At 46.6% G+C, this 20112-nt stretch overlaps 1 protein-coding gene across 2 annotated transcripts; it reads right to left on the reverse strand.

Moving 5' to 3' along the window:
- Window positions 1–2839: 2839 nt before the first annotated feature.
- LOC136451043 (disease resistance protein RPP13-like) lies at window positions 2840–6262 on the reverse strand. 2 transcript variants are annotated; one of them, XM_066451781.1, is made up of 3 exons: window positions 5907–6262; window positions 4055–5464; window positions 2840–3962 (listed from the first exon to the last, which is right to left on the reverse strand). In XM_066451781.1, the coding sequence occupies exons 1-3, from the start codon at window positions 6194–6196 to the stop codon at window positions 3065–3067; spliced, it is 2598 nt and encodes an 865-aa protein (XP_066307878.1). In that variant the 5' UTR covers window positions 6197–6262; the 3' UTR covers window positions 2840–3064. The 2 variants fall into 2 exon arrangements, with proteins under 2 accessions (XP_066307878.1, XP_066307877.1); XM_066451780.1 differs by having other exon boundaries at window positions 5718–6262.
- Window positions 6263–20112: the final 13850 nt, after the last annotated feature.

The raw sequence follows: 20112 nt of genomic DNA on the forward strand, positions 1-20112 counted from the left end.
ATGAATGGATAAATATCATAAGTATGTTAATGGATGATGTAGCACTCTGATGTGGACAGGTAAATATATGTTAGTCAATGATGTGGTTTTTGTTAACAACCAGGTAATTGAGGAAGGATATTTTGGGAAGAAAGTAGGAAAGAGGCAGGTTCAGACGAGGTCTCTATTGGAGATAGGAGGATTCAGATCCATACACTTCTTTCACCCCTCTTACATGGACCCCAACGGATGATGACCCAAACCCTCCAACAATGAATGAGATATAGACCGAATGAGCTTGGGTTCAGGGAAACCACACGTACCCTTGACCGGGAGACGGGTTTGAAACCCAGCCCCCTGTTGATGTTTGTCGACGCGGTGCCCATTAGGGCCGATGACTGGGTTACCGGCAAATGCTGACGCCTCGGCCATCTTCGTCTTGGTGAGGAGGCCTGCCGATGAAGCAGCCTTGGAATCGGGAACCACTCGATTCATAGTCTTGCGCATCGCACCTATCTCAACGCGAAAGTCGTCGATGGTCGCATCCACTCGGGGACGCCAATCGTCGAACAACTTGTGGGGGTTCTCTAGGGTGGTAAAGCGAGCACTGAGAGCAGCCTCCACGTCGTCGATCCTCTTCGATAGGTCCGTCTGGAAGTCCGCCATGGAAGAGCACACACCCTTGAAAAAGTAAGATAGGGTATATACATAGATATAGAGCGATATATATGGATATAAATATGATACTAAAAAATATAGATATAGATATAGATATGGATATAGATATGGATATGACACTAAAAATTATAGATATAGATAGATATAAATATGACATTAAAAATATAGATATAGATATAAATATAACACTAAAAATATAGGTATAGATATAGATACTGATATAGATTAATATTAGTATTAGACTCAAGACTCTCAAGTTTGTTTTTGTGATGAGATATTTGGAGCGGAGAGGTTACCGCCCAAACTGTATACGGCAGTTAGACATTATATTTTGTGAATGCTATGAGCAATACACCAAAAGTGATTCATTCCAAAACAATAGTCAACTAATTAAGAACTAATCCACTTAGCATTACTTGTATGCATAGTATATAAAAGGCACGTGCTACGCTCAATTATATATATAGCGAATTCACATTATTGTTACTAATCCAAGGCTTCTTTTAAAGCTTCCTCGTTAATTATCACAAAATAGACAAGTATTACAATTCATCAAAAAATATAAAAACATGGGGAGACTATGATCACTATTAACATTAATGCATCCAATGCATCCTATTTTTATTCATGTGTATGGTCACGTTTACCATTCTGAAAATCCCAAAAATAACCCATTAAGTCTATATCTAACAAACCTAAAGTAACACAGGTCAATGTCTAAACTACATACACGAACCAGTATATTGACAAATAAGCTAAACACTCCCCTCCCCTCCACACACTCGTAAGAATTTGCAACTATTTAAAGTAGCACCTCCACCATTATCAAAAAATTCTAAGGTGACCCCATATGTGAAATTAAGAAAAACAATATAAAGTGCCCCCCAAATTCGCGTCTAACCATCCACCACTATCAGAAAACAGATTTACTAAATAATAATAGAGTTGCTATATTTCATATGCTTGAGTTTTCATACAAAGACAACCAACAAGTCCTATAATTAAAAGGACAAATCACAGGACACAACTTATTTTTTCTATAGTCAAACAATAAAAAAACCATGTTGTCTAAACAAACAATACCAAGCACCTAAAATATAGGGTTTTGTGATCCATTTTGTTATAGTTTTCATGCTTATAAGATATGACATTACTATTTGTCTATTTACAAGGTTGTCATTACAATTCACGTATTGATTGAACATGCCATTTTATACGTCTCCAATGACATTGGACCCATGTGAAAAGACGTAGGCCCCGTTCACGTGCCCTTAAACCCAGCTTGATCCGCTTATTTTTTTCATTCGGAACAGTATTTTTCTCTAACAAATTCCTCGCATTCCTCCGAACCCTCCAATGTGATACATATTTTTCGTATGGCGTGAAATGCCCTTGCTAGTCTTTCTCTTACTCGCTTACAAATGGGCCCATGCCTTATCCCCTTCCTCCCTCTCCGGTCCCCATCCATCTTCTCCTTCCCCTCTCTTTTGTTCCCCCTCGAGCTCCCATGGCGGCCAGGCGGCCATGGAGCAGGCGAGCAGGCTCCCACGCTCGCGCCATCCTTTTCCGTACCGGAGCCCGAGGCTCCATCCTCCTCCCCTACGGCACTCCCCCTCGCCTTCCTCCACTCCGACAACAGGCGCACGTTGGCCTCTGCCCCCCACAGGCGCTTCCAGCAGCGCCCTCCACTCCGGCAACCGGCGCCGTCAGCCTCCGCCCCCCACTGGCGCTTTCATCCTAGATCCATGACGTGCTTGTCGCCCTTGGCTTGGCGATGGGCGGATCCGCGCGTGAGCCGAGCTCGCCTCCTTCGGCACGATGGCAGCTGGATCCATCTCGCGGCCCACCAATGGCGATTGTCCGCCGGAGCGCGGCGCAGGTCCAGCGCGTGGCGTCGGCGAGCTCGAGATCAGGGCCTCACGCAGCCCGTGTAGGCGGGCGGCGACGGGAAGGGTGGGCGGCGGCCCGTGCAGGCGAACAGCGGTGGAAGGAGGAAGAAGAAAGGTAAGAGGGGATGACGTGTGGGCCCTTTAGGGCAGTGAGTAGAGAGACAAAAAATGACAGGGGTACTTTAGGCCATACGGAAATACAGTGGCCTGCATGTGGTACTGACATGGTCCTAAACGTAACGTAGAAAACGGTACGGGTGAGGTAGAGATAATGGTAAATTTACAAGTAGGCGAATAGTAATGACATATATATCCTAAAAACACGAAAATTGTAATGGGCATAGATCATATAAGTGCCTAAATAGGGGTGGCAAACCTTGGACAAATACCAAATGGGCCCTAATATGTCTACACAGTGACATTAACACTCTGAATTGCAATGTCCTCGCTTCATCGTGTCATCATTGAGCTGAAGCAGTGTTGACAACGAGCCGTCACCATTCACCAGATGGTGATGATCAGTATATAGTCTGGATGACTGGTACGTGCTTAACCTTGTGGTAATCCTGGCCTTCGCCCTCCTTGATCCTCTCCACGATGTCGGGCATGCTGTACAGCACCACCTCCTCTAGCTCCGTCATCCCAGCGAGAGCCTCCGGGAGCATCCGCATTTTGGCGCACCGGAACAGCGTCAGCATGGCGAGCCCCGGCATGGACTCCGGGCTCACCGTCCACTCCTCCAGCTTCGTTAGGCCGAGCTTCAGCTTGTGCAGCCTCGGGAACCCAGTCTCCACGAACGCCAGCCGATCGCCGTCATAGGCGTCGTACATCATCGTGAGCTCGGCCAGGTTCGGCAGCTCGGCCAGCATGTCCACGAACTTCTGCCCCACCTCGGTGTTCCACATCGACAGCCTGGTCAGGTTCGGCCGGATGTACCGGACGTCCTCCGCGCTGTTGGGCCCCTCCGGCGCATCCATGGCGCCTATCAGCTTCAGGCTCTGCAGCCGGCGGAGGCTCGGGATACTGAACACGCTCGACGGCAGCGGATCGCCCCGCAGCTCCAGGTGCTCTAGGAGGTCGAGGCTCTCCAGCGCGGCCTCCAGCGCATCGGTGTGCTCGGCGGTCAGCTCGCGGAGCTCCAGCGACCGGAGGTTGGCGGCCTTCCCCAGCGGGTTGTAGTCGCCGCCCCATCCGCGGGGATGCACGCCGTGGAGCGTCTGGAGGCTGTGCAGGTCGCCCAGGGCCCTGCTCGGCAGAGTGAACAGCGCGACGACGTGCCGCAGCGTGGGGATCCTCCAGAACGCGGCGGGCACCTCCAGGACGTGCCGGCCGCCGAGGATGAGCGACTGCAGGTTGACAAGGTTGCCTATGGTGCTCGGGAGCTTCTCCAAGTCGCCGCATTGGAGACCCAGGTACCTGCTCATACCAAAACGCGTGACCAAACATTAATCTAGCCTCTAATCTCATCTCCGCTACTCCTACTCCAGTGTTTCGGAATCGATCAGTACCTGATGTGGATCATGGAGCCGATCTCGTTTGGGAGCTTCTTGAGCTCGAGTCCCTGGATGTCAACGACGCGGAGGAACTTGGAAGCATGGAGGAATCCCAGGTCGCCGGTGTGGATGATGTTGCTGGACGACCTGACTCGGCGAACCTCCACAAAGTCGCAGATGATGGAGCGCAGCTTGGGGAGCGCGTTGCTGAGCTGCACGTACCTGTCCGTGGTGGAGTTGAGGACAGCGAGGCGGCGCACGGTGGCAGGCGCGAGCACGTCGGTGCTGTCGTGGCTCTCGATGAAGCTGGCCTCCTGCGCCTCGTCCTGCGCGAAGGCTTGCAGGCGGTCGTGCACCACCACCGTCTGCACGGCGCCGAAGTCGTCCTTGTCCACCAGCTGCACCATGCAGCGGGAGATGAGCTCCTTGAGGTACCCCTGCCCGACCTCCTCCATGGTGCTCCCGCGGCGCGGGCGCACGAACCCCTCGGCCACCCACAGGCGCACCAGGCGCTGCGCATCCACGGGCGTGCTCTCCCGCATCGCCGCCAGGTAGAGGAAGCACGACTTGAGGTGGTGCGGCAGGTCGTCGAAGGCCCGCGACATGATCCGGGGCCAGCTGTTGCTGCTGCTGCCGCCCCTGTGCTGCTGCTCGCGCGCCGGCGGGGCCAGCTGCGCCATCACCTCGTCCCACTCCGCCGGCAGCTCCTTGGACCGCAGGATCCCGGCGAGGACGACGATCGACAGCGGCAGGCCGCGCGTGATCCGGAACACGTCCTGGTAGTACCTCGACTTGTACCGGCCGGGGCAGTCGCCGCGGGCGCCGAACACCCGGCGCCGGAACACCTCGTACGTGCTCTCCGGACTCAGCCGGGTCAGCTCGATCGGGTCGTACGTGTGGCCAGCGTGGCCGAGGCCGACCACCTCCAGGCCTTCCGGGTCCGTGATCAGGAGCACCCTGCTGCCGTTGCCCTCGTCGGGGAGGGAGGCTCGCAGGCTGTTCCAGTCCGTGACGGACACGCTGCCGTCGACGACCACGAGGTACCGCCTCCCTGTCATGCTCTTGTGAAGCTGGTTGCTGATGTCCTTTCCCGTTCCGATGGCTTTGTTGCCGTCGCAGGCGTCTTCCGCGGCCTGCTTGGACGCGGAGGGGGCCCGCCGCAGCTGGTTGGTCATCTGCCGGTGGATGTCGCGGAGGACGTCGGCGGCGCGGCACTTGTGCGGGATCACCGTCCACGTGCGGATCTCGAAGTGGTTGCGGACCTCGAGGCTCTGGTACACCTTCCGGGCGAGCGTCGTCTTGCCAATGCTGCTCTCGCCGGCGATGGGCACGAGCGCGCGCGCGGGGACGGAGTCGTCCAGGAGCTGCTCCTTGAGCATGTCGCTGTACTTGTCCAGCCCAACCGTGTACTCCTCCAGATCGTCCCTGCACAGAAATAAATCCGGTCAAATTGATCGCTTCGCTAGCACAGCAGCTTGAAAATTCAGACGAATCTTGGCCGGAGAATGAAACGAGAAGGACAGCAGCACCACATGGACAGATTTGCAGGAAGAAATCTACTCAAATTGATCGCAAACACTGCAACCACAAAGTGGAATTTCTGATTCGCCATCCACCGCCGCCCCCCCCCCCCCCCCCCCCCCCCCCCCCCCCCCCCGAGCAAAGCAACCTCACGTACCAGGCGGCGAGGGTGGTGGCGGAGGAGGCGGCCCAGGCCGGCGCGGGCGTGTGCTCGATGTTGTAGACGGCGCGGTTCTCGGAGATCTCATCGAGCCGCTTCCTGATCTGGCGGATACGCCACGAGAGGTCGTGCCGGAGCGCGACCTGGCCGGCGCACCGGCCGGGCCACCACCACCCGACGGCGCACCCGGAACCCAGCGTGGCCGTCCTCCGCCTCCGGCCGGCGCGGTGGAGGAAGTCGTCGAGCGCGTCCTCGGCCTCGAAGACGACGTCGCGGGTCTGGCGCACCCAGACGGCGACGAACTCGTCGTCGCGGAGGCGGCGGCGGCGGTCGGCGTCGCGGATGAAGGTGTGGAGCCACTCGAGCTTGTCGCGGAGGAGGCGCACGTCGTCGCCCACCTCCAGCAGCACCGCCGCCTCCCACGCCACCAGCTCCGCCACCTTGGCCAGCACCGTCGTGATCGCCGTCTCCGCCATGCTGCGGGCGCTAGGTGCTCCACCCGCAGCAGTAGTGGTGGTCAGTGCGCCGGGCCGGATCGACTTGGCGCGGCCGCCGTATAATGTATGGCGAGGCGAAGCTCAGCAGTGGCAGTGGCAGTGTGGCGCCATCACCTAACACTATCTCAACAACGACGACGCGAGACCCCATTAAATATTTAGATACTAAGGGTAGTCCCAACAAAAGAACCTAGTAGTTCTATAATATAGGATACTACACAAAAAAGTACTGCTTTTCAACCCATGATTTCTATGAGTAATAACTATTCTCTTCCTCTCTCCCAACTCTATTTTTTTCTCTAATGGGAGTGCGACACGAGCTCTCTAGAAAATGGTGGTTTCTCCCCAATGACGATTTCATGGTTTCTTGGTGCATTGGGTCTGGTTTCTTCATGAAGAAACAATTTCTATGATTTTTGCTCTCTTTCTTCATTAATTACGTTGCCATGTTAACGTTTTACCTACGTGGCAGGTTATTTAATGAGGATAGAAACCATCATCAATGCACCATTGGGACTGCCCTAATAAAAAGCATTAAATATAGATTAATTACAAAACCAATTATATAGATAGAGTTTAATTTGCGAGACGATTTTTTAAGCTAATTAATATGTCACTAGCATATATTTACTGTAGCACCATGTTGTCAAATCATTGACTAATTAGGCTTAAAAGATTTGTCTCGCAAATTAGTCATAAGTTGTGCAATTAGTTTCATAATTAGTCTATATTTAATACTCTATGCATGTGTCCAAATATTCGATGTGACAGGAATTTTAGGAGACACTGCAGAAACCAAACAGGACCTAAATTCACCTAAAATACAAGACTTATTTGTTCTTTGATAGCGTTATAGGTAAAAGGTTGAATACATATTCGGTATCTTCTCCACAACAAGATCCAAAAGAGAATCATTTCTATAAATGGGTTTCCAAGATAGAGGATGCTCATATTTGAGTTGTGCATCTCACGCAATCCAAAAATAGGTCTCCATACTTTGTTGGAGGCTGATTTTAAATCTCTTGCTATTCATTTTGGGTTTGGCCGCCCAATAAATTCCTTGTTAGAGAGTCTAAAATGCAGTGGTGTCACATAAGTCTCATCTAGGTGTCACATCGAGTGTTCGAATAAAATAAATTACATAAGTAATTCATAAGATAAATTCATTAAGTCTAATTAATATGTCAATAGCATATGTTTACTATAGCAACACGTTATCAAATCATAAACTAATTAGATTTAAAAATTTATCTTAAAAATTAGTCTCGATCTATATATTTAATTTTGTAATTAATTTATATTTAATATTTTATACATTTATATGGACATTGGAGGCGAGCGAAACAAACACACCCTCGAGATGGTGGCGTCAAGTCAATGCATTGGGCGGGGAGAAGACAAGCAGGTCGCGGTGGCCGTCTTCGTCGACACCAGGGCCCAGGCCACCAGCGAAGTGTGAACACACACTTTTGCATTGATGTCCGCACGTGCTAAGCTAGTAACGGTGAATTCTGTGATTTTATTCGCGGGAAGTTTTGCGCCGGCGGCTGCCGCCGCTGCAGTGCAGGCGGAAGGAAGCCGGAAGGAAGGGGACGTGGCCACGTGGGGCTGGGAGGTTGTGAGACATTTTGGCGGTTGGCGCCACGGAAGCACGGCTTTATATCGAACCACCTACAAACGATGCGTACATGCAGCGAGGGTGACTGACAAGGACTTGAACAAATGAACCCAAAAATCAAACCGGAAATCTCTACGGCACTCGAGTGATTTTGGGAGTCTGGCGGGACTTAATTTCGTGTCCGTTGGATCTCGCGTGAGGACGGATGCGATGACATGGCCAAGCGCAGGCCATCGCCTACCGCACGCTGGGAGCCGCTGCCGCGTGGCCTCACCTTCGTCCGCATGCTCTCCCGAGCAAAGCGCCGAGCGCCATGGTCGGCCGCCGCCGAGCTTCCAACCGCCACCACCAGCTTCGCCTACCCCGGCGGCTCGCCCCAGTGCCCGTGCCGTCTCGACGTCGCCGTCGGCCAGGCACCGAGCCGCCGCGGACGCTGCGCTGTGAGCCCTTGCGGCCTTGTCGCCGTGTCACCGCCATCGCCCAGCCAAGCGTCCGCGCCGCCGAGCGAGCGTCACTGCAGCCTTGTTGCAATTGATTTAATCTAGTTGCATATTACATCTCACTGTGTCATATTTTACTGCTGCTGTTGGACGTAAGTTTTGTGTTTAATTGGTGTAAATAGATTGATCGTAGATGAGAATGGTCATTTGGAATACTTAACAGTTCTCTGATTTTTTGGGCTCTTTTTTGTTTTCTTTATGGTTTATTTGTTTCTCTTTTAAATCTTCCAGTTTTGGTTTTATAGAAATAATCTGGGTAATTTTTTATTTATATGTTTTATCTGTTTGCATTAATTTTGATTATTTGATATTGATCCTAACGAATATGGGAATCGAGTGTTTTTAAGACCTCGTTTGGTTTCAAAAGTTTTCCCAAAAAGTGCTACAACACCCATCATATCGAATTTTGCGATACGTGCATGGAGCATTAAATGTAGACGAAAAAAAACCAATTGCACAGTTTGGTTGGAAATCACGAGACGAACGTTTTGAGCCTAATTAGTCCATGATTGAATACTAATTGCTAAATAAAAATAAAAGTGCTACAGTAGCCAAATTCCTAAATTTCACCCAACTAAACACAGCCTAAGACACTTAACACTCGGGTGCGAGGACCGTCTAAAAGGCTCGACTTCCGAGTAGACAGTCCCCAAATCAAAGACTAATCTCGTTTTCAATCGGGAAAGCTATACCTTGTCCAAGTATTTTTGGGGCCCTCACGTTTTTTTAATTTTAACCCTTTTTTAATATAATTTTAAATTTAACACTATCGGTTTTTTTTAAAAAAACTAACACTTTTGGCCACGCCTATTGCCATGGCGTGGCCAAATGCCTGTGCTGCGTCATGTATGGCGGCGCGGCAGAGGCCTTACGTGGCGTCGACCATCACCGTTGACCGCTGACGTGGCAAGGCTCTACCGCGCCCTAATCCGTGGCGCGGCAGAGCCAGGTATAACCACCGCCGCTGCCTCTTGCCCGAGCAGTCGGCGTTTCGTGAGAAACGCAGCAAGACAGTGTCGCCTTCGCCCGCGCCTGCCTGCCGCCGAGGACGCCGTCCCCCATGCCAGCTAGCTCGCACACGCCAGCAAGCCAGTCGAGGCAGTAAGTGAGCCGCGTCAGCCAGTCCGCCGCTCATCCGGTGTGCAGCCACCGCGCCCGCACGTAGGTGCGCCTCCCCCTCTGGCCAGAACCTCCGGTCACGCTGGGCGGTTGCCCGCCTAGGTGCTGCAGCGACGTACTCCACTAATATAGTTAGCACAGTTAATAAAGTTAGTAAAATTATCAAAGTATAGCTAATATAGTTAGTAAAGTTAGTTAGTTTAGTTAGTATACGTAATATAATGAGTTAGTATAGGTAGTAAAGTAAGGTAGTTTAGTTAGTACCGTTATTTACTCTAGTTGTATATTGGATTTAGTCTAATAAGTTGTTGTAGTTAGCCTTGTATAGATGTTAATATTTGATTAGTGAGTATAGTTATAGTTAGAAAATGTAATAATGTTAGTATGGACATTACGTATGATAATTTCGACGACTTGATAAAGTTTCTTAAAATGCTTTTGCAGATGAATTGTTGTGTTATAGTTTTGTTCGAAGAAAGTGTTAGGAGAGAAGATAGTATGTTTGAGGATATGGAAGAAGAATTGGAATGGTTTGATGAACCTCCTAGCTTCAACGACATTTGTGTCCATTTAAATATAAAGTTTGGGGGTGATTTCACACTCAAGGGGAGGTTTAATACTAGGAAGACTAGGACACACTATGTCCTTATGCCCTTACGCGACCCTACTCACTGGTCCCGCTACACTAGGGTTTTCCAAGGTTCCAATGTGCCTATGGCTGAGGTGGTGGTGGAGAATGGGTACAGAATGCATGGTGTGCAGAACGGCCTGTCCATTAATGGTTTTGGAGGCAATGAACAAGAATTATGTGTCGAAGGGGAAGCAACTCAGTATAACATGGATTTGGATAGTCAGTTGACGCAGGAGCAGTTCATTCAGCTGCAGTAGGCTGTATAAGTAATGACTTCGATGTGAATGAGTTCGAACAGGAAGAGGAGGAGCAGGAGGAGGAGGACAGGATCGATGTTATAGTTAGCAGTGATTTAGACGATTCTGATGATGACCAAGGAGGTACAGATGCTGTGGCAACACTGGCTGATGCCATGCTAGTACCGGTTCATACTATGCCATTACCAGTATGAACCGAGGTTTTACATGGTGTCCATGTTCAGGGTAGACTAGTCACAGATTTGGCTGCAGATGATAACCCCTATGATTCATGGACCAGAATTAGCGAAGCGCAGCAGTATGTTCCACCACCACCTTACACAACGACTGAGCTTGAGCAACTAAGGTCCAAGAACGTATCTTTCAGGGGCGTTCCGAACTATAGGGATGTCAGCATGACGGATATGGTAGTTTATGATATCGGTCTCCAGCTGTGTAGGAATTTATTATATAACTATGAGAAAGAACCCCTTAGGAAGAGGATGATATTCAACACAATATCAGAGATGAAACTCTTCCTTCAGGACTATGTTGTGTACCACCATAGACTGTACACCGTCACTCATTCGGATCAGGAGTTGAGGTACCACTTGATATGCAAAAACGGTTGTCTGTGGAGGTTAAATGCACGAAGGAGACAGAGTGATGGCAAGTGGAGGATAACTAAAGTTGTTGAACCCCACACTTGCCTGGACAATAGGTGGAAGGAAAATCATCAGCAGCTCACTATACGTTACCTTGTCCATCGTATATTGGGGCTCGTTGATGACAATAACGACATCTCGGTGTCTTCTTTACAACAGTCCATATCTGAATTTGTTAGGTACGATGTGTCGTACGGAAAGGTTTGGCGTGCTAAGCAAATCGCTCTCGCGATTCAATGGGTACTTAGGAGGAAGCATACAACAGGGTGCCCCGCATCTTATGTGCAATGCATTATTACAACCCTGGTTTGAATAGTTTGTGGACACCAGTGGGATGTGTTGTCAGGACCATTGAGGCATGTCCTCTATTGTGTATTCTGGTCGTTCGCGGCAAACAGAACATGCATTCTAGTTTTGTTAGCCAGTCGTACTTGTTGATGGCACTTTCCTGACAGAAAGTACAAGGGGCACCTTGATGATGGCTGCTATTGTTGATCCTGAGGACCAGATAGTACCTATGGCTTTTGCTTGGCAGAGGGAGAGAACAATGAATCGTGGTCTTGGTTCATGCGGCTTCTACGTGTGCAAGTGCTTGGCCCAACTCGCACTATATGTTTGATCTCCGACCGTCCACGTAGGGCTTCTTAATGCTGCAGGTGAGCATATAGATGGGTTTCCGCCTCTAGTAGCATAGATGGTGCATAGACACTTTTGTCCGCAAATTTTCTGCGGTGTCAGCGGAAGAAGGAGGCATGTGACAAAGTAAAGGCTCTATGTTGTGTACGTATAAGAGCACGAGTTCAAGGAGACAAAGAGAGAACTAGACAATATGGTAAATGCAGCGAGAAAAGGCCCTGGTTAGAGGCGTAGATGGAACAGCAGGCTCAGTGGGCGTTAGCATATGATGAGGGGGGTTTCAGGTATGGCATCATGACTACTAACTCCTCGGAGTCCTTCAACCATGTATTCAGGCAGAGTTTGATCGTTGCCTGTGTCTAGAATTGTTGAGTTCTCCTTTCATAAGTGCAACGAATATTTTGTAAAGAGGTGGGAACTTGCACAGAGAAATATAGCTCAGCAGGGGCGTTTTGGAAAGGCTGGAGCTGAACATTTGAAGGAGGCCGATGAATTGGCCAAGCAGCACGTCGTCGAGCCGTATGGACCCCTGCCACCATATCTTTAGTGTACGGGGCAAAGGTGGCACAAGCTTGGGCGACGAACATTATGGTGGATGAAACTATTGAGATGATCTTGAGAAGGTAGAGTGCAGTTGCAACATCCCTCAGATCATTGCATGCCCCTTGCTCTCATATGATCACAGCCTACAGGGTTCGCGGGTACAACTATGAGGACCTACCATATATGTTAACCTTATATCTCCGTTCGAACACCATTAGTATTTGGGAGATGAGCTTCGAGCCATACCTAGACCCAACACAGTGGCCACCTTATAATAGTTATGACTACGTGTCGCATCCGGATCTAATGAAGGTAGGGAAGGGTAGAAGGAAGAAGAAGCGACTGAAGGGGGACATGGACGCTATGAGAGGGTACGGCGAAGACATGTACGGTGGGGGAGACTTCAACGAGACCCATGGCAGGAATCTTTGCTCTGTTTATAAGCAATCTGGCCACAACGCTAGCCGGCATAGAAGACAACATGTGATTTTATATTGTGTTCGTATTACATAACAAGTAGTTCAAATTATGCTATGGTACATAATATTATCTGAAAAATATTAATTTAAATACTCTAACCCTTTGTTTATCATTTTGTAACAAGATGGCCCCTCCCACGCCGCATCAGCTGTACCCCCTTCTTGATGTGGAGTACGATGACCCCCTTCTTCTACTAGACGATGAGGTTTCCAAAAGGCGTTCAAGGGATCCTTACATTCGTGGGAACTTAGTTCATTACGTCGAACTTATGTCGAACGAATATTATCGTTGAAAACTTATACTCATAAACAAATGAAAATATTATGTGCCAACTCGTCGTCCATTTATTAGCTTTATGTTTGTTTTGTACAACACTTGTAGTTTAGCACAACACCGACAACAACTAAATTGTTGCTGGCTGGCTGTTGGCTGACCGTGTCCCTAACGCGCCATGTACTATGGCGTGGCACAGACCGCCGTGCCCTATGGCGCGGTAGAACCATCCAATGTGACAACTGAATCCGGGCTACGGCGCGACAAATGATTATGTTCGTTTTAAAAATTTTGAATACATGATACAAACAGTTGTGATCACTTAAGATCGATCATGGGTAATTCGAGTACATGATACATGAGTACAATACATCAGTAGTTCAAATCAAATATAAGACAACACAATAAAATTTCTACTACACTGCTACATTGATCATTAATAATGCATGGAACTAACAGATGTCGCAATCAAAAACTCTCAGTCAAAAACATATTGAGTTAGCAACTCGTCATCCGAGTACCAATCCTCAACCACAACACTGTTGTTGTGGCTAGGGTCACCTGCATTGCACTGATCTGCCTTTCGCCTGTAGTAAGCGGCCTCCACTTTATCTACAGCCTCTGCGGCCTGAGTGAAGAACGCGTCGTCATCCTCCTCCGTCTGCAAGCCCGCCTCTACTAGAGCGATGAGCTCGCTCAGTCTGGCAGTGTCGTCCTCAGCCTCCTCCGCCGGCAAGCCCGCCTCTGCTAGAGGCGATGAGCTCGCTCAGTCTGGCAGTGTCGTCCTCAGCCTCCTCCGTCGTCAAGCCTGCCTCTGCTAGAGCGATGAGCTCGCTCAGTCTTGTAGTGTCGTCCTCCTCCTCGTCCCCCTCATCAGACACCACAATTGGTGATTCAACGGTACGACCAACTCACTTTCTGTGCTCATCTAGCTTCTTTTGTTTTGCTTTTGGAGGTTCTTCGGGATATTTGTTCTTAGGACCATACAACCACTCCTTAAAATGACACTTCGCCATTGAATACACCTAAATAACGTGACATTAGTACATGACACATATAGCTTAACTTTTGAACAAATACACTTTGCACATACTTCATGCTTGTTTGGACACACAAACTTCAACGTATTGTCAGGGTTTATTACAGCTCGGTCTCCGCAATGGCACAGAGGAGGTTTCTCGAGTCGTCTAACTACGGCTAAGTGATTTTCCTTAGCCGTCATTGGAGGGGTGTTAGGGGGAGGTGGAACCCACCGCTCGAAGTGCTCTCGTGGATGTTGCCCTCTCCACCAATCGTCGAAAAGGAGGTACCTGGGGTCAAACTTGTCTGCACCGTCGATCCACTGAAAGAAAAAGCACCTCTCATGGTCCTACACAACAAAAATTCAACAAAATATTAGTAACCTAGTAATACAAATGAAAAGAAAAATATATGGAAATAATTACTTACATTAAAACAACTGCACGTGTAGAAGCAACGAGCCGCTGTGTCCGGATGTCTCGATTGAAACACGTCGGCTGGACGACCACAGTCACAATTAGGGACATGGAGTTCAGGAGGGATGGGGGCATCTTTGCTAGACTCGACGGGGTACATTTCTCTAGGATGACCCTGTTTTCGCCATAACTGCTCCCGAAATATGTCTTCCATCTAATAAAAACGGTTAAAATTAAACATCAATCAAAACAACACAAATTAATGAAAAATATAATCATTTGCAATGGAACTAAAATATTATAAACAACAAATTATAGCAACAAAAAAAATACATGGCAAACATACTTCTAACTAAACAATTAACCTTAATATTGACAAACTCAAACTTATATCTTCACCATAGTTTCCAAACATAATTTTTCTGCTAACCTTAACTCCATTCATAATATCATATCCAATATTCAAACAAAAATAAAAATATGCATCAGAACCTTAAACGAGGACGAGGAGGGATAGAGGTGGCCGGAGAATGGAAGGGAAGGGAGGGAGGCGGCAATGGAGGGCCGACGGTTGGGGCTGTCGTCGTTCGTGGCGCGGCGGCCGACGTGGTTGGCGACGGGCGACCGCGGTGGCGACGGACGGGCGCGGGAGCGACGCCTACGCGGCCTTGCTCGGGTAGCGGGACTAGCCGCGTGGTTATACCCGGCTCTGCCGCGCCACGGATCAGGACGCGACAGAGCCTTGCCACGTCAGCGGTCAGCGGTGATTGTCGCCGCCACGTAAGGCCTCTGCCGTGCCGCCATGCATGGCGCGACACAGTCATTTGGCCACGCCATGGAAATAGACGTGGCCAAAAATGTTAGTTTTTTTAAAAAAAACTGTACAGTGTTAGATTTAAAATTATATTCAAAAAAGGGTTAAAATTAAAAAAATCTCCCTCACTCGATTCGAGTATCCGTCCGATCTTGTGCGTGCGGTTGCGGGCCTCTGGCTCTGGGTGGTCAGGCGTGGCCTGGACTGGCCTATGCGTAGTGGGACTGCATGTGCAAGTGATAGGGGCAGGTGCAGCGGCAGGTGCAAGTGTAGGTCTGACCCGTCACATCAACCCCTATACACATGCATGCAGATTTATTCTTTTAGTATAGGCATATTACGGGCCTCTTTGGCATGGCTTATGCCGGCTTTGGCTTCATCTATTTGGCGTAAATCGAGGCACTGTAGCGTGAAGCCAGGTGAAGCCGTTTTGGATGAGCCGTGCCAAAGGGGGCTTACATCTTATTAAGACATATTTTACTATTTTTATTTGGACGTAAGTTCTGTGTTTAATCGGTGTAAATTGACTTTTCGTAAATAATAATAGTTAAAATTACTCGAATAGTTATCTGATTATTTTTTTGGCTTTTTTCTGTATGTTTTATTTGGTTCCTTTTTGAAAATTTTCAATTTGGCTTGCATAGAAATAATCTGGCTAATCTTTTTGTTTTATTTTGTTCTCTTTGAAATCTTTCAATTTGGCTTTCATAAAAGTAATCTAAGTATTTTTTTTATTTTATATGTTCTTTTTGCATTAATTTTGATCATTTGATCTAAATCCGGTGCTTACGAGAATCAACGCCCTGTCCGTTTAGGCTTGTTTGGCTTATAAGCCATACCTTTTCAGCCAACGAATATTATTTTTCTCTCATACCAAATCAGCCAACAGTACTTTCAGTCATGGCTTATCAGCCAAACAAGTCCAAACGAATAGGGCGCAAGTGTTTTAGGGCCTCAAATCACTCGATTCTGCCATCCTACCAATTTTCCAGCCAATCGAGTGTTTCTCACCCACTAACATTCGAATGCCAGGACCTTCTAAATCGCTCGAGCGCAAAGTAGACATGCCCTTTTCAATTTGGTTGTACCCTCCTGGCTCCTTCCTTGTTTTTTTTTTGACACAGAGGCCCCCTTCGCTGGTCTGAATCTTGGCTGAAACTGGCTGAAAATACTGTTTTGGCTGAATTATTGTGAGAGAAAAACACGGTTCCGACTGAAAAAACAAGCCGAATATAGGGTAAGCCTGGTCGAGATTTGGATAACGTTTGGATGGCCTAGGGATTATAGGAATGTGTATTGTATCAGGATTCTAGGTAATAAAAATTCCTTCCTGTTTAGACCACAGATTTTAGAGAGATATCAGTTGTTGTTGTTTTGACAGAGTAACCTATTTTTTTAGAAAACAAAGAAAAGGAATCGGACGCCAAACAACTAAACAGAAACAAGCTAAAGTATGAAGACCATAAAAGAGCTGACTCAAACTACAAAAACTAACAAACTAGGCGAAAGGCAGACAAAACAAACATCCGTTAGGGCCGTTTGGATTCCTTAATTTCGGAGGAATTGAAATCTACATAATGAATTAGGCTATTTAGCTTAGAATTTAACATTCCATAACATTTTCAAGCTCATAAATAAACTTATCTCAAATTCATAGGGTGGGAGATGAAAATGATTTCTATAGATCACTATGCTATAATTCTATTCTTCAATTTATAGCGCATTCTTCAACTCACTTTCCTACAATAGAAATGCAACATATAAGTATGTTGCTTGTATGCCTAACAATAATTATACAACTATATTAGCTTAATTAATCTATGCCTAAATTATAATTATTAGAATGAATTCAATTCCAAAGATTCAAACGGGCCCTAGAGAAATCTTTCAACTTCAAGGTCTTCAGTTTTCTTCCAAAATTCGGATTTTATTATCCATATATCCAACATCTTGTTCTTTCAATAGGATTCATCATTTCTGCATAAACATAAAGATTTTGTGGAAACTTCATTAGAACTCCTTAGAAATTTCCTCTCAATCCCCATCTTATTCTAACGTTCCATAAACCCACAGTTTGAATGTTTGTTTTCTCGGTGCCCTCAAATCCTCTTTATGCTGCCTTCCTGTTGTTCACTGCCGAATTAAATCTAAGCGATGAGCACATTTTTTTCTTAGTTTGTGTCCGGTCCAGCTTCTAACAAATTCTTCTATTGCAAAAAAAAAAAAAAAAAAAAAAACTCTAACCAAACGAGTGAAGTTGGAAGCTGTTTTTCCATAAACAACTGCTTTTGTGCAGTATATCTATTTGCTGCCCGTTGGATCCTGCTTTTGGTTTTCAGCTTTCTACTTTTCTAATAGGTACAAATAGAGAGACGTCTCGTAGCTATTTCAAGAGCAATAGAAAGATAGTAGGTATCATAGTTGTTTTAGCCAAATAACTTATATTTTTACAATACATAACTTATAACAATTTTTTCATAGCTCATAATATTTTTTGTATAGCTCACAGATGAACCAAGCTGACCCTTGCATAACGAAGAGCTTTCTGCTTCATACGTATTCTAAGGAAGATCTATCATACCGTAATTATTATAAAGAGATAGAAGCTCAGACGTACCAAACAAAAACAAAAACAAAAATTGTAGAAAAAGGAAGAGATTCAAAATCTTCAAATTGCATATTTAGTAATTCCCCTTTAGCGGCTTGTTACATAATGTCGACATGGACTTGAATCAGCATAAGGGAAGAGAACACAACTTCGTCTATTGTCTAAAGCTTTGACCACCAAACCAAGACTGTTAATAAGTATCTCCACTTAATTCCCCACAGGCTCTAGTTTAGGGCCCTCATCCTAGGGGTTCTCCCATTTTCCTCCTTCCTTGACGCTAAAACCCTCCCGCGCATCCACCCCTACGCCTACCCTTGCCTGTCCGCCCTACCGCGCCTCTCCCCACATCGTCCTCGCCCCACGTGCCTTCCCATGCGGCTCCTCCTAGTCCTAGGCACAACATCCTCCCAAGTATGGCATCCTCCCCCATGCGACTCCTAAGTGTGACCTCCACCTCGCACCAGCCTCCACTGACCACTTCACCCCCTCACCGTCGCTTTCTTCTTCGAGAAGGCAAGCATGTGCTGCCACCCACCGCTTATCCTCAATGAGCAGGGAGATAAGGCTAGCATGAATACGCCGCTGCTAACCCCTCTAGTCCTCCCGATGTGATTAGATAAAGGCCCTGTTCAGCTTGCTGAAACTTAGCTGAAATTAGCTGAAAAATACTGTTCTGACTGAAAATGTTGTTAGAGAAAAAATACTGTTCCGGCTGAAAAAAGAAGCCGAACAAGCCGGATATGGGGTAAGCCGAACAAGGCCAAAAATTTGATGAAATTTAAAATTGAGCACATGTTTATGATGATGATTTGTCAAAAAAAAATGATGAAATTTGATATGCTCTAAGGACACTAGCATGTGCATTGATGTTTAATTCTTGTTTTGACTGAGGTATTTGGGTTGGACACGATTAACTACTGTTTTCGACTAAGGCAATAGTACAGTTATGAACTATTACTTTCATTTTGCAATTGGTATTGAGCTTAAATCTATTGCGTGTGATGTGTCTTTTGAATTTGAATCGTTGAACCATTTGACCGAAGATAGAAAAAAAAAACAAAAGTAGAGGTCTGATACTTTGAGAGCTCCGATCAGAAGTATAGGCTCTGATAGCATGATTTGAAGGCTTTTCTTTGCTCCAAACCTATCCGTACAAGAATTCAGGTGCTGCCTCATCCTGTGTCTTGTTTGGCAGTGGTCTGAACTCTGAACTATTTTTTAGAAAAATGAATTTTTATTCCGCCTCTGCAAGAGTTTTACACACAATCAATTCTTATTATAAATCCAGTCTCTTCCTGTTTTTTAAGCTCTCAAAAAGCGAAACCAAACAAACAGAAAATTGATTAAACGCTAAACCTTTTCGGCGACAACAATCCATGCTTGACGAAAATTTCTATAGCCACAGTCTCCATCATGCGACATGCCCACTTCAGAAAAGGTTTGTCGTTCTTCTTTTGCAGGGCGTTCCAAAAACGGGTCCAATAAATTGCCCTGAAAACAACCTGCAAATAAGAGTATAGTTGCTTTTTTTTTTATCAAAAATCCCTTCGTTTCTAAATAGACCACAAGATTGCACTTGTCCCCATACAAATCAGAGAGCGCAAGTGTTGGTCTGTTTGTACGTCATACAGCCTAAATAAGTCGGTTACATCTTTTGATGGTTCGAGATTAAAAGCCACTTGACAGACTCTCCAAACAAATTTAGCCACATGACAGTCAAAGAACAAATGCAGGATAGTTTCCTTATTGTCACAAAAACATCATTTATCGTCTCCTTTCCATTTTCTTTTTTTTTTAAATAGTCTTTGGTCAAAATTACCCCTTTTATCAAGAACCAAATAAATATCATGATTTTAAGTGGTAATTTTAACTTCCATAACAACTTGTTTAAAGGCAAACACACAAAGGTCCCATATAGATACCTAGGGAGTTTATTGTATCTAGATAAAAAAATCTCAGAATCCTAGAATCCCTTCCAAACACGGATTTAGAGAATTTTAACACACAAGCACATAATCTAAGAAACATCTGAGATTGTTTTATCCAGAATCTGAATTTTAGAATCTCATCCACTAAAATTATTGGAAAAAATCTATATAACCTCCACTACCGGAAGCCGGAGGTTTTGCCGAGTGTATTTTATCGGGCACTCGGCAAAGACGGTCTTTGCCGAGTGCCAAATAAAATACACTCGGCAAAAAAAAACACTCGACAAAATTCGTCTTTGCCGAGTGCCTTTTTTCTGGCACTCGGCAAAGATGTATTTTGCCGAGCGTTTTTTTTCGGCACACGGCAAAATTCGTCTTTGCCGAGTGCCTTTGTTTTGGCACTCGGCA

Source organism: Miscanthus floridulus, chromosome 5, assembly GCF_019320115.1.
Source record: "Miscanthus floridulus cultivar M001 chromosome 5, ASM1932011v1, whole genome shotgun sequence".
NCBI classification, from domain to species: Eukaryota; Viridiplantae; Streptophyta; class Magnoliopsida; order Poales; family Poaceae; genus Miscanthus; species Miscanthus floridulus.